Consider the following 24,661-nt stretch of genomic DNA (forward strand, 5'->3'; position numbering starts at 1 on the left):
GTGAAATCTTCAGGTAGAAAAGGAACCAAGGACAAGGACAACAGCAGAGATAAAGCAGATTCTTGGAGGCTGGGAAACCCCTCGATACACCTAGCTGCATCTCTGCCCTTAGGCTCCGGGAGATGCCCTGTGTTCTTATAATGGTTCCCCCTTTCTACTTAAATTACTTGGATTTAGTTTCTGCTACTTGAAACCAAGAATCCAAATAGATACACAGAATCCTGAGCATATACACCTAAAAACTGGTCTCACAATACTAGGAGTTGATAACATTGTGCTTGAAATCTTGCAGCACAAAACAGATAAGCGTGGAACAGAAATAAAAGGATATTTTTAAATCCAAATTTTTAAATAATCACCCTGACCCTCAGGAAGGGAAGTCCTGGCTGAACTAGGTGACCGGGCTTCATTTCACCTCTGATTTCTGTACTAATCACAGACTCAGGGTCAGTTTTGCAGTTGGGGCACTTCCACATCTTGCTATTGCACAATATTACCCAAATAAAATAATCATCGTTATTTGAACACCTAAATGTTTCCGTAAGACTAATGTGCTTCCTTTAATAGAGAAAAATTAACTGTAACTTATAAAATGAAGGTTAAACATATAAATTATAAATGTACTATGGGCCCAATGCACGAATTTGTGCACCTTGAAAGGAACTGTGGGCTGCAAGGCTGCATTGGGCATGGGGGGGGAAGGGTGTCTCGGCCCATCCTCTGCACCCCCGCCGGGCCCCTCCCGCTGCAGCCCCTGGTCCCCTTGTCTGCTGGCAGCCCTGGTCCCACCGCCAGTTACCACCGCTCCCATGTGTTAATGGCGCCAGCCCTACTCACACCCGCTGATGGCGCAGAGCGATTGGGGCTGGCACCAGCAGCAGGTGTGAGCGCCCAGCGGAACTGCGGTGCGCAGGAGCAAAGAATTTTCAGTAACCACCAGAGGCTTGTCCCGATGACAGCGACCGGCACCCCACCTTGGTCTGTCTCCCACTCACCTGCTCCACCATCCCGCCGCAGCTGATGCCCACCATTTTCTGCGTGCACCCCCTGGTGGTCAGCACACATCATAGCGACTGGTTGTTCAGTTGTTCTGCCATTCAGTCTATTTGCATATTAGGGTTTTATATATATAGATCAGTGGAACGAATGAAGGTTAAAAGTATAAATTATAAATGTATAAGTGGAATGGCTTCAAAGCTCTTTGAAGCACTAACTATCCCCTGCTTAAAGAACAGCAGTTTCAAAAACACAGATAAGCAGATCCAGAATTCCAGGCCGGCTCAGAACAGACTTAAAGACCAGCAGGCACTCTGTTTATCTGTGTCTTTGAAGATACTGTCGTTCACATTGATTTTTCTTATCCAGATAATTCACTGTAACTTTGTTATGCCGAAAACTGATGAGACCTAGATTTACAATTCTAAGAGAATTGCATAACTTTTACTAGACAATATTTCAAAAGGCAAAAGAATGTGCCAAAACCAGGGGTGGGGTGAAGGTGGCTATTACTTCCAAGTATTTATACAGAATTGCTCTCAAAACTGAGCATGACCAACAAACCAAGAAAAATAAGTAATGCCCCAACTTCAAAAACCCGGGGCCTCAGTGATTCAGACCCACCACACAGCAGCCCATATCTTGACATAAACAGTGTGGGGGCCACAAAGCACTGGACTCTACTAGGCCAAGTGACGAACCAGATGGGACATCTGCTTGTTTCAGGGCCCTGAAGCCCTCTGGCCTAATGCTGCATCTCCCCTACCCCTCCAAGCTGTATGTGCCCCATATGCCTGGGCCACTCACCAGGGTTCCCCGCTCAGACTCTGGTCAAACACTCAGGATCCCTTCCACAGAGAAGGCTGTGGAAGCACATATTGTGCTACGAGGCCACGCCATGGGAAGGGGCAGAGCCAAGGAAAACATGCTGGCTGGTGCCACCCTTGGAGAGCCCGAGGGTCACATGGGCATCCCCAAACAAGCTCTGCTCTGGGGACATGTCTGCATCGTTCATGGCCCTTACCTAAGTCACCATTTGTTGGTGAATCCAATGCCACTTTGCATCTCTTACCTCTCAAAGCTTAAGATACCCTGGACTCTTCCTCACTTTGAAACACTCTTCCCTTAGCTTCCCTGACACCCGCCCTCCGGGATACCTCTACATATATATCCTGCTGGTTCTGTTTCTCCGGAGAATCCTGATTAATACATCCATGTACAAGTTTTTGTGTGAACATATATTCTCAATTCTCTTACATGTATACCCAGGAGTAAAACTACTGGGTTATAGAGTAACTCTATATTTAGCTTTTTGAAGAACTGCCAAACTGTTTTCCAAAGTGTCTGCAGCATTTTACATTCCAACTGGCAATGTATGAGAGCTCAAATCTCTCCACATCCTTACCAACATGACAATAACAGATATGCCTGTATTTATATAGTAGCCATCCTAGTGGGTGTGAAGTGGTGTCTCATTGTGGTTTTGAATCACACTTCCCTGATGACAAATGATGTTGAGCAGACCCACTTGCACATTTTCTTTAAAGAAATGTTTGTTTAGATCCTTTGCTCATTGTTTTAATGAGTTGTAACAGTTATTTATACATTCTGGATAAGTCCCTTTATCAGATATATGATTTGCAAACTTTTTCTCCCATTCTGTGGGCTGTCTTTTCATTTTCTTCATTGTGTTCATTGAAACACAAAAGTTTACATTGTTTTTATACTGTTGGTGCCATATCTAACAAACCCTGGCCCAATCAATACAAGGTTATTAAAAATACACACGCACATTCTTTTTCAAAGAGTTTTACACTTTTAGGTCTTACATTTAGATCTATGATCAATTTTGAGTTAGATTTTGTACATGGTATGATGTAAGGATCCAACTTCATTCTTTTGCATATGGATATCCACTTGTCCTGGCACTATTTATTGAAAATACTATTCTATTTCCATTGAATGATCTTGGCACTCTTTATTGAAAATCAACTGGCTATAAATATATGAAATTATTTCTGGACTCTCAATTCTAGTCAACTGACATATATGTTTATCTTATGCCAGTATCACATTATTTTTATAACTATAGCCCTGAAATAAGTTGTGAAATCAGGAAATTTAAGTCCTCCAACTTTGTTCTTTTTTCAACTTTGTTTTCACTATTCTGGGTTCCCTGCATGTTCATATGAATTTTAGGATCATCTTGTCGATACCTGCAAAAAAGGGAGCTAAAATTTTGATAGAAATTGTGTTAAATCTATAGATAGATTTGGGAGTACTGCCATCTTAACAATAGTAAGTCCTCCAACCCCTGAATATTGGATGTTTTCCACTTATTTGGTATTCTTTCATTTCTTTTAATATTTTTTGGTATACCCGTATTGTACTTCTTTTGTTAAATTTAGCCTTAAGTATTTTATCCTTTTTGATGGTATTGTAAATGGAATTGTTCTTAATTTTATTTTGTTTGTTCATTGCTAGTATATAGAAATACTACTGAGTTTTGTATTGTGATCTTATGCCCTGCATCTTTGCTGAAGCCCGAAGTTCACACATGTTAACATGCTCTAGAAGACCCTTCATGTTGGGCCCAGCTCACCTCTTTAGAACCATACTGACCAGCTTTTAGTTCCTGGGTGATTCCATGCTTTTTCTTGCCTGCAAGCCTGTGCACATGCTACTTCCTATGACTAGAAGAGAGTATCCCCCTTTATCTGACTCATTTCCTCTTATCCTTCAGTTCTTAGCCTAGATGTCACTCCCTCTGGCCCAGAGTAGGTGCCTCTCCCATGTTATCACAGGACACCCTACATGTCTCTTTTTGGAGCACATCTCCCACTATATTGGAACTGATTATTCATGTTCTGATCAGACTTTAAGGTATGTGAGGTGTCCAATCTATAGTTCTATAGCCAGGTTCTGGCCCAGTTGTGGTATGTAACAGTACTCAATGAATATCTGTTAATTAACAAGTTACCAAAATCAACAGATTATCCAGATCAATCTCCTACACTTTCCATTTGACATGTTAATCCTGTATTACTCATAACAAAATGGCTGGTGGATTTGGTAATAAATATGTTTTCACACATAAAAGAAAGCCCAAGACAATTTAATCCCATGCCTTATAAGGATTTCTCTCACTATATAAGGTAAAATTGATTGAAAGTATAACCTCTGACAGCTGCTCAGTGATGTTTACTGACACAATACAGTGGAATGTACATTTCCTCCTCCTCCCCTGCCCAAAAGAAAAAAATTGTTTTACTCTTCATCTTCTCTTTAATATATTTAATATATTCTTTATCTCCCTTATACCCAAAGTTTTCAAAGTGTCTCTCTCTCTCTCTCTCTCTCTCTCTCTCTGTCTCTCTCTCTCTCTCTCACACACACACACACACACACACACACACACACACACACCATTCATGGATATATAGTAAATCTATCTCTTCAGAGAATCTCTTTAGCACTCCTTCTCCTTGACTGACAAGATGTAAAATGCAGTGAGTTAACCAGACTTTAGTTTTCTAGTTCTAAACAACCTTAGAATGGTCATATCTAGACCCATAGCAGACTGGGGAAGCCAGCCTTAAAGGGTATGAAGTCACCACTGAAGGAATGGCATGCAGGCAGGACAACCTCCCTGGGGGTTCTAGGAAGATGTTCCTTGTCTCTGTCCCCATCCCCATTGCTCCCAGAAGATACTAGTTTTCTCTCCTTCACCACATGGCTTTAATTTCCATTTCCATGTCTTTCCAGCCCATTCCCAATCTGTTAAATTGCCTGTATGTATTTTCTAACTTTCCTATAATAAACATGTATTGCTCTTGTAATGAGAGGAAAAAGTTAACTCTCTTTGAAAGTACCAAGGAATGATCCCCTAAGAGTATATGACAAGCCATCTTATAAATCTAATTCAGCAAGAATTTGCCATTTTAAGTGGTTTTTTAAACTTAAAAATAAATAAAACTTGGATAGAGTTTACATTTACTTTTACAGTTCATTGCCCCATCCCAGGAAAACTTAGAATGACTTCATTGGAAACAAAAAAACTGTTTTGGTTTTCTAATTTGTCATATGCTATACATCTTTGAATCTGACAAGTTTTTAAATCACAAAGAATAAACTTATAACCTTCTTATTAAGCATCATAAATAATAGGAAACTTTTGAGTTGGCCTGCAAAGTGACTGATTTCCTTTCCATCTCCTCCTATTCCTTAAAGACACAGAAAAAATGAGGTGCATTTGTCTGCATTCACTCCCGCAAGCCTTCTCCAACAGGATATGGCCATCCGCTGCTTGCTTTTTGTTCACTACTCGTAACAGGAAAACTTGCTTTCCTGCTTTCTCAATACCAAATGGGCTAGTCCTGCAAGGAAAAACATCCCCCTCAGAATCCACCCCAAGGCTAGAGGGAAAGCAAGAGAAACAAAAGCTGGTCCATTCTTTCCCCAAATATTCCTTTGGCAGGCAGCCAAGGATAGCGCCAGCTCAGTGGTTTAATATCCTGTCATTTTGAAGGAAAAGATAGAATTATGAAGTTGCCAGTCCAGGGTCCAGAATCTGCTCTGCTGGTGATAATATTTGCTGAGTATCCTTCATGACATCACCTTTCACAGAAAGAAAAACGGTTCGTTGTCAGACGAGTGGTAGAATTCAGGCCAACGGAAAGGTACATGGCTTAGAATCCAAGAGATCCAGGAAAACTATCAACAGAGGGAAACTTTCTTCACGATGAAAGAATTTTAAGGGTTTGAGAAACAAAAGAAAAGAATCGCCATTAAGGCTTGTGCAATATGTCTAGGCAGAGTCAACGTAGGAAAGTGCAGGGACAAATCAAAGATGAAAACAAGCTCAGGGCACACAACGATGTGATACCCTAGCACAGTGGTTCTCAACCTTTCTAATGCCGCGGCCCTTTAATACAGTTCCTCATGTTGTGGTGACCCCCAACCATAAAATTATTTTCGTTGCTACTTCATAACTGTAATTTTGCTAGTGTTATGAATCGTAATGTAAATATCTGTGTTTTCCGATGGTCTTAGGTGACCCTGCAAGAGGTTCTCAACCTGTGGGTCATGACCCTGCCAGAGGTTCTCAACCTGTGGGTCATGACCCACAGGTTGAGAACCGCTGCTGTAGAGCCTAAGACCATCGGAAAACACAGATATTTACATTACGATTCATAACAGCAGCAAAATTACAGTTATGAAGTAGCAATGAAAATAATTTTATGGTTGGGGGTCACCACAACATGAGGAACTGTATTAAAGGGCCACGGCATTAGAAAGGTTGAGAACAACTGCCCTAGCATGTCTAGTGAGCCAGAACAACAGTACTAGAGCCCTGGCCAGTGGAGCTCATTGGTTAGAGGATCAGCTACGCACCAAAGGGCCACAGGTTCGATCCCCTATCAAAGGCATGTACCTCGGTTGTGGGTTCACTCCCCACCCCCAATCAGGACACGTACAGGAGACAAGTCGATGTATCTCTCTCACATTGATGTTTCTCTCTTTCTCCCTGTCCCTCCCTCCCACTCTCTCTGAAAAGCAATGGGAAAAATATCCTCAGGTGAGGATTAAAAAAAAAATCAAGCATTACTAGAGATGATCCAGAAACCCCTACTCAGACCACAGGGAATCCCTTCCAGCCTAGAAAGCCCTTCCAGCTGGGCAATACAGTGGTTCCCCCTTATCCACAGTTCTGCTTTCTTTCTGCAGTTTCGGTTACCCAATGAGGTCCAGAAATAATAAATGGGAAAATTCCAGAAATAAACAATTCATAAGTTTTAAATTGTGCACCGTAATGAGTAGAGTGATGAAATCTTGCATTGTCCCACTCCACCTGCCTGGGATGTGACTCCTCCCTCTGCCAGTGTCTCCACGCTGTGTGTATACACTCCCCAACCATTAGTCACTGAGCAACCATCTAGATCATCAGATCTCCTATTGTGGCATTGCCGTGCTATGTTCAACTAATCCTTATTTTATTTAATAACTAGAGGCCCAGTGCATGTATTCATGCACTGGTGGGGTCCCTCGGCCTGGCCTGCAGGGATCAGGCCGAAACTGGCTCTCTGACATCCCCAGAGGGGTCCCAGATTGCGAGAGGGTGGTTCTTAGGTGACGCACCCCAGAATCAGGATCCCTCCTCTCTGGTTCCGGGTGCATCACCCAAGAACTGTAGCTGCCAAGTCACCACAGCTCGGCAGCTCCTGAGTTGAGCGTCTGCCCTCTGGTGGTCATTGTGCGTCATAGCTACTGGTTGGACGGTCGGATAATTGCTTAGTCTTTTATATAAATAGATGGCCCCCAAGTGTAGTGCTGCTGGAAAGTTGGATATGCCTAAGAGAAGCCATAAAGTGCTTCCTTTAAGTAAAAAGGTATGTATGTCTAAGAAAAAACAGTATATAGGGTTCAGTACTATCCATGGTTTCAGGCATCCACTGGAAGTCTTGGGATGTATCGCCCATGGGTAAAGGGAACTACTATATATACATTCCTACCAAATGCTGGGGCTGGGCCTCACCTCAGTGTGGGTACCACGTGTCCAAACTGTCCTCCACCCGCAACTCCCTCAAGTCACCAGAATCCATCTCACTAGGGCCTCCTTTCCCTTAGGTACCCCTAGTTCCAGCTACCCAAACCAACCACTTCAAATAAAGTTACCATCTCCACAACCTATAACAGGCCTTTTCAAACTACTTGTGGTGAAGGTCCACTTCTTCCCACAATCTACTAAGGAACAATACTTGTATAAAATACAAAATAAGAACAACAACAACTAATAATAAATAAAGACATAAAATGTAAGTCCCAAATTGTTATTAGACTGAGCAGACTTAAAGTTGCCCTCTCAAATTGTTAAAGATTTCTAAACTCTTATTCTCAATTTCTGTACGTATGTCATCGTAGGTCAGTTATAAACAGTTCACAAACCCCTATGCGTGGATTTTACATTGTGTAGCACGGCCGTATGGCAAGAACTGGAGGTTCAACACCTTCACATCTTCACTTCCTGCCGTGCTTCTCTACTCTGAAGGCTTCCACTAAGACCTGTAGATCTTCTCCCATTGGGGGAAATTCTCATTTATCCTCCTCCCTTTTTACTCATCATATTCCTTCACCAACTGACTTTCTCCCGACCCTCACAAATGCCTTAGTCAAGGCTGGAAATAAAGACATGGGGATGAGTCATTGAAATAAAGGTAGTAGCTAAACTCTCTGGAAGATGGGAGGAGGGCTGCATCAGGTTCTCATTCTTCTGAGGGAGGACTAGAGTAGGCAGCTGAATGGGAAAACAGTGAAAGAGAAAGACATGAAAAAATCCTTATCATTATTACCATTGTCACCATACTGATTAATAATCTGGCAATAATAACAGCATTTCAATATCAAAGGAACACAGAATTTCAAAGAAGACTGATCTGTGGTTCTAGGGACACTTTTCCATCTGTAATTTATCAATCCATGTTGTGGCTTAGCTTGTACTTGACAATGTTAAAGAAGCTCACTCCCAAAAATGAACGGGGGCTCCTATTGTACAAAGCAGTCACATTTATTTTCCCTTACCTAAAACAAATACACTATAGAAATGTGCACCAAAAAAAGGTAATAAAATTAATTACCTAACTCACTTATCTCTAAACAATTGTTTATGAACCTACTATTTTAAAGGCTTCTTTAATTTTTCCCTTAAAAAGGAGAGAGAGGAAAGTTCATCCTAGAAAATCGATATGAAGTCAGAGTGGCAGCCTTGCAGACAGCGGTGGAGAAAGCAGCTGATTGGGGCTTCGTGGTTAAGCACACACCGATTATGACTGTTTTAAAGAGGACTAGAGATGGTTTTTAAAGCTGCCTGCTCTACCCAAAACACTCTCTAAAAAATGAAGGTCCCTAGCAACTCACTGCTAATCTTTCTCTGGTGGTGGTTTATAATGGGAGATGAGATTCTAATCTGTCTGCAACGGGTTTATCTGAAAGCTGGAGACCAGATAAATTTACACCGCTCAAGGCCTGGGTGGGTGTTCTCAGATTTCTTTATCACCACCTTCCAGGTCTTGCAGGCCTGAAACCTAAGGCTATATTTAATACCTCCAGCTTTTCAATCTCACCTAGCCAGGAAACACCAACCTCACCAGGGTGTGGGGGGACAAACAATTATTGATAAATCTTTATCAAATAAATAATCTAATTAAATCAGGTTCAAGTACCCATCCACGTTATCCCAAAATACTTCTTATGCATAACTCTTTGCTTCATGACCTCCTTATTAACTGCTGCCTAGACTATGGCAAGGGTTTCCTAAACAATATCTAAACACCCAGCGCTCTGCCCCCATCAATGCCCCAGTCAGTAGGCTCCAACAACAGTCACACAGTCACCATATTCCCACAGCAAAGCTCTGATTCAGGCGCCTTCCAGCTCAAAAACCCACAACACCAAGTTAACGCTCCACGACCTGGCCCTTGTCTACCCTCCCCCTCCATGGATAACCCAGATCTGTGTACCCCTAACTCTTCCTACACTTTGCTCCCCCGATACACCCCATAATTTCCTTCCTCCTGGCCTTGGGTCACACAGGTCCCTCTATCTAAAACAATTGTTATCTCTCAAGTCTGCTTTCAACTCAAAATGCCATCTCCTTCATTAAACTGCTTCTGATTCCCTGGACAGAAGGCACTCTCTCTCCGTAGGTCCCTTTAACACTTTACTTACAACTCTCCAATGACACTGTCTTCTACGTAAATATGTATAAAGCTTATTTTGCAATGTATATTACAAATGTACAGATGTATAATACAGATGTTCTCACATCTATAAAATACATGTGCTTGCATATTTATTTGTCAATCAAATACTTGCTTGTTTCTTTTCCCATGGGGTTATTAACATGACCCACACATGTGTTTAATGGCAGGAAGTTAAAAAAAAGATAAAACTGAAAACAGGGTAGTTCAGTTGGTTAGAGCATCATCCCGAAACACCAAGGTTGTGGGTTTGATATCCTATCAGGTCACATATAAGAATCAACCAATGAATGCATAAATAAGTGGAATAACAAATCGATGTCTCTCTCTGTCTCTCACTCTCAAATCAATAAATAAAAAGAGATAAAACTAAACAAAAATCAAGCCTCAATCAAATAATGAACTTTTACATGAGAACCAGTTTTAGTATTTACGAATAAAGATGTTTCTTGGCAATTGAAAAGCAATGCTTTTCTAGAAGCAATGACCAGTACCTTAGTTATGCTGTCATTAGCCTACCTGCAATCAGCAGGATGCCACCTTGCTTATAAAAACCCCCATGCTAAGTATTCAGTACCTTTTACATTCACTTAAAAACCCAGGCAATAGCACCATGCAAATCTGTGTTCCGTGGAGCTTAAAGTCACTGATGATTTTACATAAAAAAACGTAGTTTTCTTTTCTCACACAGTTATCATAATCAATTCAGGTTATTTTTAAGTTGGAGTCCCACAAACATCAGTTTCATTTTCAGTTCTGAAGAAATCAGAGGTTTTCTAGTTCTTGTACCCTCAAATATAGTATATAAAGAACTACAATAATATACCACATATTATTTGATATAAGTTTAAAATGCTAGCATGATACTATGTTATTTAACATACATTTCATATGTTACTTCTAGGGTTAATTAAGGACATAATTGAGATTTAAATCCTTGCAAATTTGAGGTTCTCTGCACTAGGGTACATATTCTAGATACCAAGAGAAATAAATATTTTAAATGCCCAGTTGTTCCCTAACTAGCTTGAAAGTAAAGTACATGCATATAGCTAAAAATCTTAATTTTAGTTCTCTTTAGAATGTTATTAGCCACATTACCATGAAAATAAAAAGCCTTCCCTCCACCTTTTTAGACTATTCTTTTGAGCCCTGATCCACAATCTTCACTGCACTCATCACTGACATCAGTTTCCTTTATCCTATCCAGTATCTTCATGAGAAAAATATTCTATCATTACTCCTACAATGAACCTGCACATGGTTTCTGGGTCTCAAGGAAGTCAGCCTTCTGTTTGACAATTTACTGAAACCATGGAAAAATACATCTGTGATTACTTCAAGTTCTAGAAGCTGTTCTGAAACCCCATTCCTCAAATAGAAGTCCCCATAATATCTACACCAAAGGAGCCTATCCCCACCACCCATCCAGTGGGGTCTCCAGAGCCCATAATCTTCAACCTCCTCCTCCCCAGCTTTGAAACTCCAGACCATGATATCTGACTTATTAAATGTGACTGTCCTCAATTCAAGAAACCATCATCTACGACTGGTCATCACTCCTCTCCCATGCTACCTCTTACACATGATGAACACTCAACACCAATATGTTTACTCAAGTCTGCCCAATATATTAACTATTCCAAGAGAAATTGACACGATGCCAGGAACCTTTGCCCTCTCAGTTTTAAAAGGTTTAAGTTCCTTTTAAAACTTGATATATTAATTGGGTTTTTCACAAAATTACCTTCAAAAAAGTCAGTTGAGCACACACAGTCTTCAGTTGAAAGAAAAAAAAAATCATGTAACAACTGTTACTTCTGATCTTTTAGAAAAAAAAAATTATTAGCATTCTCTCAGGTTTTCTTAAAAGAATAAAGAAAACAAAAATGGATAAATGAACATATTGAAAGGCCTGGAAAGAAAAAAAGTTCACCTAACAGATTAAATATCCTGTAAATTCTAGCTAGTAAAACAGTTTACAAATGAATCTAATATACTATAAATATTATGGCACCTCTGCTATCACCATAGGAACTCCGCTTTCTACTTAAGAAAACAGCAATATGTTAAAATGACAGCTTAAATAAATTCTCTAAACAATCTTAGAAATGCAACTCTTTCTGTAATAATACAATTTGAACAAAATTGCCATTTATAGCAGAATATTTACTTTAGCCAAGGCAAAGCAGCTTGCAAGGTAAAATCAAATAGATTAACAGTTTATTCTACATTAAAGAATTTTAGGTTAATAGGCCTGGGAAGGTTTTCTCTCAAGCCACATAATTATTTTAACCAAAGTATACATAAAATCGTGATTTTCCCATCCCTTAAATAACTTATTTGACTACTAAATTAATTCTTCCTTCTTCAATAAGTTTATATTGAGATCTTTTTTTAGATTAATCCTGCAATCCTTGCTTTTTATTTCTTTCTCTCTTCCCACCTAATACCCCTTAAATAGAACTATAGAATTCCTTTTTGGCTTGTGGAAAAATGTGTCAATTTCACCTACAAACTGGCCTAGGCCTAATGAAATATACAAGCAGGGAGGAGATCCATGGTGCAAATAGATGTTTCATAGTCTGATATTATCTGATTACCATGGTCTGTAAAAATACTTGATGAAAAGTGCAAGTGTAAACAAAGTCAATTCAATTATTTCCTGTGGTCAGTGGAAAATACATTGGACCAGGAGTCAGTAAACCAGATTTCATTCTTGTCTGTAATACTAACTAGCTGTAGGACCACAGACAAATTGAAGACTTTACTTCCTCATCTGCAAAATTAAAAAACTGAAGCAAATGGCCTCTAAAGATACCTTTCACCTCTAAACAGCATGATTTCATTTCCACGTCACAAATTTCTATCAACCCAGAGAATTCATGGTACTTTCCAGAAAAGTGCTTGAATTTCCAAGAAATTCAATTTTTAAATTATCTTTTAGACAATCCCAGCCATCTGAATGAGGAGGAAATGTTAACTATTAGCCAGGTGACCTTAAGTGAGTTGAAAACCAGAAAAGAAAAAAACAAAAAACAAAAAACTATCCCTGTTTGACTAGATTTTCCAGAGGCTCAAGCAAGAATTTTTAATAAAACTGTCAAATGCAAACTTTCATTATTTCACATGGGCTTCCTTCCTCTATGAGCATTTAATGAGCAGGGCTCCTAACTAGCCGGCAATACTTTTGCAATCAAGATGCGTGTGTGTATGTCCCACGCAGGAGCACATCTGACATTAAGAAACACACCTAAGATGTACAAGTGTAATTTTCAAAGAGTACTAATGTAAATGTCTTATATGACAAAATTTCCCTTCTATATCCAGTTTTCTTTTTCTTGATAGGTTATTATCTATTCTCTTCTTTTAAAAGTAAAACAATCCTATATAATAAAAGGCTAATATGCAAATTGTCCCCTTGACCGGAAGTTCGACTGGGAGTTCGACCGGGAGTTTGACCAGGGGGCAGGGCTGGCCGGCCAACCTCCTGCATCCCCTCCCCCTGGCCTGATGGCCCGGATCAGGGCCGGCTGGCCAGATTCCACCCATGCATGAATTCCTGCACCGGGTCTCTAGTTAGAAAATATTAGACTATGTAAGGGAAAATCATATGTCTACCCTTTCATGTATTCCCTTCCAACATTTTTCTTAACACATGTTATATTTTTACACAATTGTGATTACACATATTTCCAAATACTAGGTGTCTTTTTCACCCAACATAATAATTGTTCCATGTCATAAAATTCTCTCAAAGCAGGACTTATAAGGGTTGTATGGTATTCATAAATAACAAAAGCTGGCAACTTCTTGGGTATTTACTGTGTGCCAGGCCCTTGTCTAAGTGCTTTATATGCATCTGCTCATGCAATCATCACAAAGATCTATGGGATAAGTGCTATTACAATTTTCATTTTCAGGGTGAAGAGCTTTCTCAGAAGAGCAAGATTTAGAACCTCCTGAGAGCAAGTTCTTATCAACTCTATGCTATTGTCATTCCTAGCAAGAAAATAACCCTTATTAACAGAAACTTGGTTATATCACCATATTTTCTATGCTTTAAAATTATGGAACTAAACATTTGATATTTAATGTACTCCTGAAACAAAAGAGAATAGTTTACTATAGCATCTGTAAAATCACAAAACTTTTTCATGAACAAAATACTGCTTATACTTTTTTAAAAAACATGAATCATTCTGTATATACTGTTTATAATATTTTTAACTTAGCATGGTAAACATCCTTCCTTAAAACATTACTATAACCAGATGACAGAAAATGTATTTTCTGTTAAGACAATGTATTTTCTGAAAACAGAGTATGTGAATCTCTAAATACATAAGAGCTTGAGAATAAACTTCAGCTGGTCAATGGAGACCCTCGGTGATTCAGACATCTGCTTTCAGATTAACATTCAATAAATGTCAATCTATGATAAATAAGTGGGCATGTCTCAAACACATACACTGACCCAGCCAGCCTCCCAAGTAGACACACTCAAGCACTATCTTAATTGAATTATCCCTGCCAACTTCAAAGAAAAGAGTGGCAGGGAGATTCAAACAAACCATTTGGCATAACAGAATTCTGATCAGATAAGGACCTTGCTACCAATTCACTGATACGGACCCAAGAAGTCCATGAGAGAAAAAGTGACAAAAAATGTAAAAGAGGTAAAAACAACTTCACTATCCAAGTAAGTGCTCCTTGATGGTTTGCAAACTTATGGTTTAAATGAATAAAAAGCGGCTCCAATTGTTTTTATTATTTGTATATTTGTTTTACTTATAGTTTCCTCCCCCTCCCCCCCTCCGCCCAAATTAATGAGTTACTAAATACCTAACAGAAGAGATAGATCAGTGTTCTTTTACATACTGGAGCTCCAGAGAGTTGTGAAAACAAATAAAGGAAATTAACGTTACTTGAGTCAAAATGTGTGGCCGTTTTCAAAAATTATGCAAAGATGATGCAGATATACTGACAACCTGACCAGCCTTTTCTAAACTATTGCAAACACAAGGCCAGTGCCAAAGTGATACGTGCGAGAATACCACCAATTTATCAGGTGGCAATGAAAAATTAATGACATAATGGAACCTGTGCGTTAGGAAAATTAATCTGGCAGAGAGAGACAGGATTGAATGAAGTAAATAGAAACGGTGTAGAGGAGAGAAATTAGGGACATTGCGGAATCACAAAAGGATGAAAAATGTAAACATGTAAGGTAGAGTCTTCAGGATGCATTCATTCACCCACAAAATATTTATTGAGCCAGACACTGAAGAAATCATGGTGAACAAACATTCCAATGGGGGAAATACACCCTGACACATGCGCATACAAAGAAATACATAAACGTGCTAACTGCTACAAACAAAAAGAGCAGGCAGGGCATGTTTCGGTTTGAGTGGATAGGCAAGGCCATGTTAGTACAGTTCCAAAGACCAAGGGGCGTGGCCTGCCAGATGATGAGGCTGGCAAAGAGGTGATGATTACCCCAGGCAGAGGTAAGAGCTTCTGCCAAAGGCCTGAGACTGGGGTATGAGAGAGCCTCAACTCCAGAGCCTGTTAAAGCTGGGCCAGTGAGCAATGACAGGGTGGTGCCCAATAAGGAGAACACCTTACTGTCCAAGGGAAGATGCTTCTACTCCAAGGGCAGTGGGAAGCACCAGTGTATTTAAGGATTCAGAATTGAAGCCTCAAGGACAGAGTAAGAATGGCAGCAGAGACCAGATGGGCAACCCTATCCTCTACTACGACAACAACCAAAGTAAGGGCAGGAGACAGAGGGGAGGGACTTACAGGTGGCAGCAGTCATGAGGGCTACTCACCAGAGAGTTCTCTCTCCTTCCAGGCATACAGATGCAACTGTACTTCCCTCCCTTTGGCTAAAGTATGGCCATGAGACTTGCTTTAGCCAATGGCACATAAGCAGAAATGGAAGCTAAGAGCTTATGAGGGAGTCCCCACACTCTTTCCCTCCACAGGGACCCACTACATTCAAGATGGTGGCTGTTTCATCAACCCAGGATCCAGGACATGGACAACATGGTCCCCAGCCACCCTCAATGGAAAGGAAGAGTGGGCGGGGGGCAGGGGGGAATAAAAGCTTTCTGTTATGAGCCACTGAGATTAGGAAGTCATCAGCCCATACTGACTGATGCAGAAACAGAACATAATGGATGTAGTGATGATGGAATGAGGGAGGCAAGAGGAGATGAACAGAAGAGATAAAGGAGGAATTCGAGATTCAAAGTTGGTGACCATGAAAATGAGGCAAGAATGCAAAAAGGTGGCTGGTTTGCGAATAAAAAGTGACAACTTGTGCTTCATAGATGCTGAAGGTAAAGAACTGGTAGGACAGCCAACTACACATCAGGCAGGTTAGCAGAAAACCAGGTCTGAGCTGGGAGAAAAATCAGAACTGAGATAAAGATCTAGAAATTGCAATAAAGGTGTTCAGAGTGAAGGGAGGAGATTAAATTCTATGAACTACTGGTAGAGAAAAGACCCTTTAGAAAAGCTCATGGGTGGTAAGTGCAGCAGGGGGACAGAGTAAAGAAAACAAAAAAGGAAAACCACAGAAGGGGATGGAGGAGTACTGGCCAGTATCAAGTGCTGCAGACATTCTGAAGACAAATTAAAGGAGGACTGAGAAGCCAACCTACACAAAGGACAGGAGCCAGGCTGCAGGGTTGCAACTGAAGGCCACACAGTGGTTAGTAACAAAGAGTTAATAGAACCCATGCAGCCAGGTCCAAGTCCCGGCCTTCCAATACTGTAAGGAAAGAATTTTCTTAAGTCATTATTCTTCTAAAACAAAATGTAAAGGTATCACAAATGGTCCACATTCCACAATTTTTTTAAAATACAGACCTTTAGATAGTTTGCAGTTGGTTAGCATTTTACATTTTCTGCCCTGAAGAGTCAGCACTGTGACTTGAAACACTTTATACACATTTCACGCTGGTCCTTAAGAGACATTCCCACAAATGTAAGTATTGGGCCAAAGAATAGGAGCTTCTCCAAGTTCTTGATACATATAGATCAACTGCAAAAAGGTTGTATCATTCACCATCTTATAATATATAAGGATTCTCATAAAATACTATGCGAATGGGGCCCCTGGAGCTGTGGAATGGTGTAGCCTTGCAAATAAGTGTGCCCAGTGTACCCATGCTTGCAAATACCTTTTCTATCTTTGCAAATTTTCAAGTTACCAGGCTAAATGGCACTTTATTTTAATTAATGTTTCTTTAATTATTAGCAAGACTGCACTTCTTTCTAGCTCTTTATTGGCTAATTGTATTCCTTTCTTCAAGGAACTTCCTTATTAATGCCCTTTCCCATTTTTCTGCTGGAGTATGTTTTTTTTATTAATTTTCAAGAACTCTATATAGTTTTAGAAACTTAATACTATGACTGAGATATAGATATAATCTATACCTATATATAGAGTACAAATACTGTTTCTAAGCCTACTGTTTAACTTTTACATTTATGGTACTTGTGACATACAGAACCCAGGTTTGTTTACATGGGAAGGCAGTAGGCACAGAGATTAAGAACACACGGTGTGAAGCCACAGTGCCCAGGTTCAAGACCCAGACCCTCCACTTACAGCTGTGTGACCTTGGGGTGACTTACCTTCCCATGTGTAAAGCCTTAACACATATTCTATGACATAGCAAGTACTCAATTAATGCTGGCTCCAGATATATTTAGTCAAGATCCGTTTTCCTTTATTAGCATAATACAAGCTTACATTTGTTGAGCACTTACTAATAAGCTCTTTACATGCATTACCTTATTTAATCTTTAAAAAAAAAAAAAACTCTCTCAGACAATAATACCTAGCAATCCCAATTCTCAAATGAACAAACTAAGGCTTAGTTGAAGTAACTTGCTCAGAGGTCTTAGCTCATCAGTGGCAAAGCCACGGCTCACCTCCCAAACCCAGGACAAACTGGTCTTTCCCCCCTTCATTTCATCCTTTAAAAATCCTTCTTTACCCTTTCATGATTATTCACCCGTGATTTATGCTGTTCCTGTTATTTGTTTTATATGTAACTGTTACCTTTAGTTATAACTTATTTCAGTACATGATTGAAGATGGGGCTCCAACCATGTAGTTGTGCAACATCGTTTACTGAACGGTACACCCATTATATTTGACCCCTCCCATGATAACCCCTAAATGTTTACACACAGAGATATTTCTGGGTTTTCTCTTCCATACCACAGACCTCTATCCTGTCCTTGGGCCTGCATGACACAAAACTATCACATATACCCCAAGATTACACTTAGGGGAAGATCACTCTAAGAAGCATATGTTCATAGGGTGGTTTGAACCTCTTTCCTAAAATAGATTTCACAAAGACAAGAAAAAATATTTTATGATGTGTTCTCAGCCTATCATAGAAATTGCTCCCAAAATTGGCAACTGTATTTCTCAAAACTTCTCTCCCTCTTTCCTAAAACTTGCCCCTCTTTGCCCAAGCTGCTTTCCTTCCCCTTCGCCTACCTGGGCATCCTAAGCATTATCTCAGTCTCTCATTCTTTTCTGGGGGGGAAAAAAAAAGTCCTTCTTAGGTCTGTATCTTCCAGGTACAGTTCAACTCTTCATAAATCCTTTCCCTATACACCAGTTCAGTCATTTCATCTCCCTCAATTTTCGGAAGCAAACATTTGACCCTTTAAATTTGCTCCTTTGTGCCGTTATCCATCTTTTTATAGATGACTGACCTTTCCACCTGTTTAGATCATAAACCCTACAGGGCAAGGGCCTGCTCTAACAAAACAGCATATCTGTAGCACCCAGCAAAGAATCCTAGCACAAAGCAGGCACTCAATAAACGTGGATAAAGATTTCACAATTCCTTCCTTCCCTTTTCAAATCCAAGGCCCTCCCATCTCCTAGTATTCAAAAAGACTAGAAGCCAAAGAAATAGAACCTGCTGTTGATTATCTAGTTGGAGATGGGCCTCCACCCTGCTTCCTGTATTTGGGGATATTTCTGTTTGTTAGGACTCCACCAGAGGGTGGAGAAAGACAGTGAGGTGAAGCTCAGGCCAGTTCAGTTGCTGATTTGCTAACATATCTGATTTAAAATTACAGCCAAAATGAGGTTTTATGTTACCAGAGCATTTCAAAGAACACCACCCGGGTCTCACATTACCTCAGATAATACTGGAATCTTGAGCGGACTGAGCTGGGAGGGCGAGGAAGGCCCAAGCACATACTCTGAGAGGTTACCATTCCACGCCTTCTGTCCATCCTCCTCCGGGAACACAAAGGAAAACTTAGGAATGACCTGACTTGGCTTCATTTCGTTTTGTTTCATTCCATTCCATATTGTTAGATCCCGGCAGGGGCTGGCCATGGAAGGAGAGTTTGAAACTGAATATACGGAGATAAGATCAGTAAGGAAGCCGGCTCCCAGATGACTTGGGCATCCATACCCAAGTGCATGCAGTCGGCAAACCAACGAGAAGAGCTGTGTCACAATACTTAAACCTTCCAGAGAAAGGGTATTTTTAGGCCTTGAGGGGGATACTGTTAGATCTAGGCCATTCTGATGCTATCTTTAATACAATGAGAGACCCAAGGTAAAAATGCCTTCAGGTCCAAAAGCAATCACAACTCGACTCTGCTCTGGGAATTATTTCTAGTTTTTCTTCTGAGCTTGCATGTTTTGAGCATGCTGCCCTCCTGACAATTCTAAATCATGGAAAGCTAATTCTGGGAATCTGTGAAGATTCTTCTTTCATTACCCAAAATCATAAATTACCTTTCCTGCAGTAAATATTACTGGAATGTTGCTAGTAGTACATCTTCCACTCTTATAGAAGCAGCCTGTTAGGGGGGGGAAAGGAACTCTAGAAACAATCCTGTAAAGCCCCGTTTAATAGCAGAGGACCCCTGAGGTTCAGAGAAGTTAGGCAACAGCACAAGGTGACTTCAGTAGCTGGAAGAATACATGCCAAGCACATGTCTTCTCCCAATAGCCCCATAATTTAAGTACCAGTACTATCTCCACTCCAAAGATGAGGAAACTGAGCACAAGGTTAAGTTATATGCCTGACATTGCATAGCTGACAACAGGGAGAGCTGGGATTACAACCCAGGAGCTGTGTCTCCAGAGGCCATGCTCGGAATTACCGAACCTCTAGGATGAAAACCCAGGACTCTTGACCCCACCGAAGGTTCACTCCATTATAAATCATTCTAAGGCTCACAAAAGAATAAACCACATTTGAAAAGGTCTGCAAACCATGTTAGAGCCTGATCAGAACAAACTACTAATCAAATTAGTAGTTTCGTCCTAGGTGATCTGGCTCAGTGGATAGAGCGTCGGCCTGCAGACCCAAGGGTCCCGAGTTCGATTCCGGTCGGGGCACGTACCTTGGTTGCAGGCTCCTCCTCGGCCAGGGCCCTGGTTGGGGCGCATGCAGGAGGCAACCAAGCAATGTGTTTCTCTCACTCACATCGATGTTTCTCTCTGTCTTTCCCTCTCTCTTCCACTCTCTCTAAAGGATCAATGAAAAAAATATCCTTGGGTAAGGATTAAAATAAACAAACAAACAAAAATTAGTAGTTTCTTAAACAATCTGGAAAAACTGAATAGTGTATCAACAGATTATTAACTTTATCATAATGACATTATGTAATTATGTAAGAAAATATCTCTATTTTTAATAATACATATTAGGTACATACTAGTAGGGGTGAAAGGACAGGAGGCCTGGAACTCACAATCACACACATAAAAAAAAAAAAAAGAAAGAAAGAAAAAAAAGGAACAGCTGAAACAAGTCTTCCAAATCTTTTTTTAAAATATATTTTCATTGATTTCAGAGAGGAAGATAGAGAGAGAGAGAGAGAAACATCAATGGTGAGAGAGAATCATTGATCAGCCGCTTCTGCCCACCCCCTACTGCGGATTGAGCCCACAACCCGGGTATGTGTCCTGACCAGGAATCGAATCATGGCCTCCTGGTTCATAGGTCTATGCTCAACCACTGACCCAGCTGGCAAATCTTGATAATTATTGAATCTGGGTGATGGAACATGAGGGTTCATTATACTATTCTCACCACTTTATATTTTCAAATAAGTTCATGTAAAACCATTTTTAAAGGTCCACAACCCAAACATATAAAAAATAAGCTATGAGGCAATGAAAAATTTATGAGCACATCTCACTTTTACATTTTAAAGTCTGTTTGTTAAAAGGCAGCCCTTATAACCCACTGAACTATTTAATTTTGTTGTTTCTGAACTCACTACCGGCCACTCATCAATACTAGAAGCATGGGAAGAGCTAGTTAAATCAATATCCTGTTCGTTTTTTTCTTTTAGTCCATCTGCAAAACTGCTTTATTAGTCAGCTAGTTAAGAATATTTAATGAGTGTTTATTATGCTGGAGGCGTTGTATTAGCGCTGACACAAGTCGTCAAAGACAGAGCAGAGTAATATTTCCATCCAAGCATAGATCAATGGACCACAGGATTCCAAAGCCTGGCTTGGCTGTGGCCTGCTTCCTTCATGGATCAGAGTTACTGTCTTAGATCCTCTGAGCCAGAACCTGTGCAGCAGATGCACCAGCTGTGGCTTCCTGGCAGACACTGGGGAGTAGCAAGAGGGAGGCAGAGTACCTGGCTGGGGGGGAGGGAAGTGAGGTTTAAGGTAATTTTTAGTATCTGTAAGTTACCCCAAATTCCTCCTTCTGCAATGCAGAACCATTGCAATGCATTTCCCTTTCAGGGGGAGTCTTGCACTCACCAGAATAGGCCCACCTACTTTTCTGCATTTTACATTTGTTTCATCAGACAAGTGATCACAGATAAACAACCCTAGGGATTGAGACAACAGCCAGGCTTCTGGCTGTTCATGCCTGAGGGTATCCAGGGAAAACTGATATATTATTAAAAGTGTCATAAGGTAACACAGTAGAAGTATGTCACACACAGGTATGAGCACTGAGTCACTATCAGTAGGCCATCCTTCAAAAGGAAGATCAGATATTCAAGGACTGTCGAACATCAATAATTAGCAGTGTTGTATCTCTGTTGGCACTTCTGTGCTCAACCTAATGGCTTATTAAACTAATACCTCCCCTTCAATCCTGGTCTCCAGCACTTTGAAAATTATGGCACAGTCATGTTTTATTTACTCTTCTTTTGCCTCAGGTCCCTGATGAGGACAGTAGCCCCAGTTTAAAGAACTAAGTCTCCTGTGAAAACAGAAAAGGTGCCACAGAGGTATGCAGGCTTTATCCTTAACATACACATTTTGGCTGAAGTTGGGAAGACGCAGACATCCTACTTAAAAGCCAAAGCAACGTAAGTTAGTTCGGATTATGGACGAGATGCCAGGTTATGGTCTTTTGCCAACTCCTGCTCTGCTCCTTACCGTCAGCAGATCAACTTCAGTAAAACAGAAAGAAAAAAAAAAAATCCCTGTTTATTATGGAACAAATTGGAGTTTGCAGAATCTGGAGTGAGTTGGCAGAGCTGGCAATTGAGAGAAAAACCAAACCAAGCAAGCTGAATTTGGATATCAGCGAAACCTCATCTCCAATCTCCACAAACATCATCCATGGCATCCTGTGTCTGCCCAGGAAAAGTGGTCTATCCGCCATCAAAAAGTTGCCTCAGCCCCTGTGTGAAGGAACCTGGCCCTCCATCCTGATAACACCCCACACACGGTGCCACAGAAGTCCAGAGAATCACTCCCAAGGCCCATCTTCTTGCATTGTGCCAACACACACCACAAATCACCCACCCACAAACAAGCCCCTTTCCAAGAAAACAAACCAAAAGTGACAAGGCAAGTTGCTACTAAAACTTTCCAGCTGCCCCGGAGAGCACATCGCTGCGCCAACGTCGCTCGCTCCTCTCCGGAACCGTGCAAGCGATCGGGCACACTGCATTTCCAAACACAGCAGCACCGGCCCTGCCTGTGGAAGTGGATTTAAAGCTTCGTCTCCCTCACATCCACGGGCCTGTTCTCTAAAGACCTTCTGCTACAACCAGATTAACATCTCGGAGTTGCTTGCTGCGCTGGCTTCCAATCCCCAAACTTCGTAGTCATTTACACTAAAACTGAAATCACCAAGGGTTCCCATCACGCCCCCTTATCCCTTCCTAAGAAGAGAGGCCAAACATCAGGATGCCGGCTTAGAAGAAGGGGATGGAGAAAAGGATGAAGAACCCCTTTCCCTACTTGGAGCTCGGCCCATCCAAAGGGTCCGCAGGGCCATCTCCAACCCAGGGTTGCGGACTGGAAAAGAAAGCCCCCATCTCCACGGCCCTGCGACCCTCCAGGCTACAGGTGCCAAGCCCCTCCTCATACCGAGGGAAAGGTGGGCTGTGGGAGGGCTTGGGGGCTGGGGGAAGGAGAGTCATTTCCCAGGTGGCAGAGGAGGTAAACTGGCGGGGGGAGGGGGTGTGTGGAGGGGGGAGTGGCGATCTCACCCCGAGAGAAGGGACAGCAAGTGGGAGAGGACCCCCGGACACAGGGAGGGGTCTGGAAGTTACCGCCCCTCCAGTACCGTCCCTTCTCCCCTGTCCAACGCCCCCGCCCCCCTTTCCCACCACATCTTCATCTTTAAGACCCAGCAGGGTCGGCTCAGCCGGACCAACTTAGAGGAGCGAGGAGGGGATCGCCGCCCGCCCACCTCCCTCGCCCCCTCGCCCCCTCGCCCCGCACTCACCAGGACCACCGAGCCGCGCACCACCTCCGACACGCTCTGCCGCAGCTCGGCCGCGGTGCCCGGCTTACTCAGCGCCCGGGTGAACTTCCGAGTCTCCGCCGAGGCGGGGAGCAGCGACAGCTGCGACATCCTCGCCGCCGCCGCCGCCGCCGCCGCGCCACCTCCCGAGGTCCGGCCGGGCCGCGCCGCCGCCAGGTGCGCCCTGGGCGCCCCGCCCGCCCGTCCGCCCGAGGCTCCCAGCGCCGCTGCCGGCTTCCCCCGCCGCGCGTCCCCTGGCGCAGCCCTCCTGGCCGCGCCCTCCGAGCCCGGTCACGCTCCGAGGCGACCCCCTCGGCGTCCGCAGCTCCCCGCGCCCGGAGCAGCGCCTGAGCCGGCTAGGGGTAACCGTGCGTGTGGCCGCCGCGGCAGCGGCTCCCCCATGCCACCAGCCTCCCTCTCCGCGGCCGCTCGCCGGGCCGCCTCCTCGGGGCGGGGTGTCCGGCGCGGCGCGGGGCGGGGCGGACGGAGGCGGGGCCGGCGCGTCGGGTCGGGCGGGCCCCGCAGGGCAGTCCAGCCCGCGAGGCACGGCGCGGGAGCGAGGCAGCTGGACGCGGGTGGCGAGCCGTGCGGGCCCCCTGCGAGACCGGTGGGGACTTCGGGGGGCGCCTCCTTGCAGGTCCGATGCTCCCTCCCCAAGCCGCACGCCCGACTGCCCAAGGCCAGGGCCGCACACGCTGGAGAAGGGCGAAGACTCGGGAACCGGCGCCTGTACCCTGGGACTCTGGGATCCCTGCCCGTGGAGCGCCCCCAGCATCCTGGGGACTCCAGTCACCCTCAGGGTCCAGGTTCGGGGGGGCACCACGCCCCCCTGTGCGCCTAGGGCTTGGGGGGTCGGAAGTTTCGGGAAAGTGGCCTTTTTTTGCAGCACCAAGTGGCCTTTTTGAACACTGGGCCGTCCAAAGCTGTGGTGGTGGGGAGCCGGACGGAGCGCCGCAGGCACCCCTTGGTGGCGCTCCTTGGCCTAAATCCACCATCTCACCCCCGAGGCGTCGAGCGAACTGTGGGAAGCCTTGGGAGCCTAAGGAGCATCCCGGGATGAGGACGTCGTAGGCCGGGACCATTGCTACCGAGTCACGCAGACCTCCGCCGGCGAGGGCGACCTGCTGCGTCACCCTGGACGGGACCAGAACTTCTGAACCTCTC

General features: G+C 42.9%; 1 protein-coding gene across 3 annotated transcripts in view; it reads right to left on the reverse strand.

Moving 5' to 3' along the window:
• The window catches only part of DOCK9 (dedicator of cytokinesis 9), a 262,790-nt gene extending 238,857 nt beyond the window's left edge, over positions 1-23,933 (reverse strand). For all 3 annotated transcript variants that reach the window (XM_008143977.3, XM_054719897.1, XM_008143975.3), the window contains exon 1: positions 23,480-23,933. In XM_008143977.3, coding sequence (XP_008142199.2) covers positions 23,480-23,608 — 129 coding nt within the window. In that variant the 5' untranslated portion in view covers positions 23,609-23,933. The remainder of the gene's footprint in view (positions 1-23,479) is intronic.
• Between the last annotated feature and the right edge of the window lie 728 nt (positions 23,934-24,661).

This window comes from Eptesicus fuscus, chromosome 8 (assembly GCF_027574615.1).
Source record: "Eptesicus fuscus isolate TK198812 chromosome 8, DD_ASM_mEF_20220401, whole genome shotgun sequence".
Classification (NCBI taxonomy): domain Eukaryota; kingdom Metazoa; phylum Chordata; class Mammalia; order Chiroptera; family Vespertilionidae; genus Eptesicus; species Eptesicus fuscus.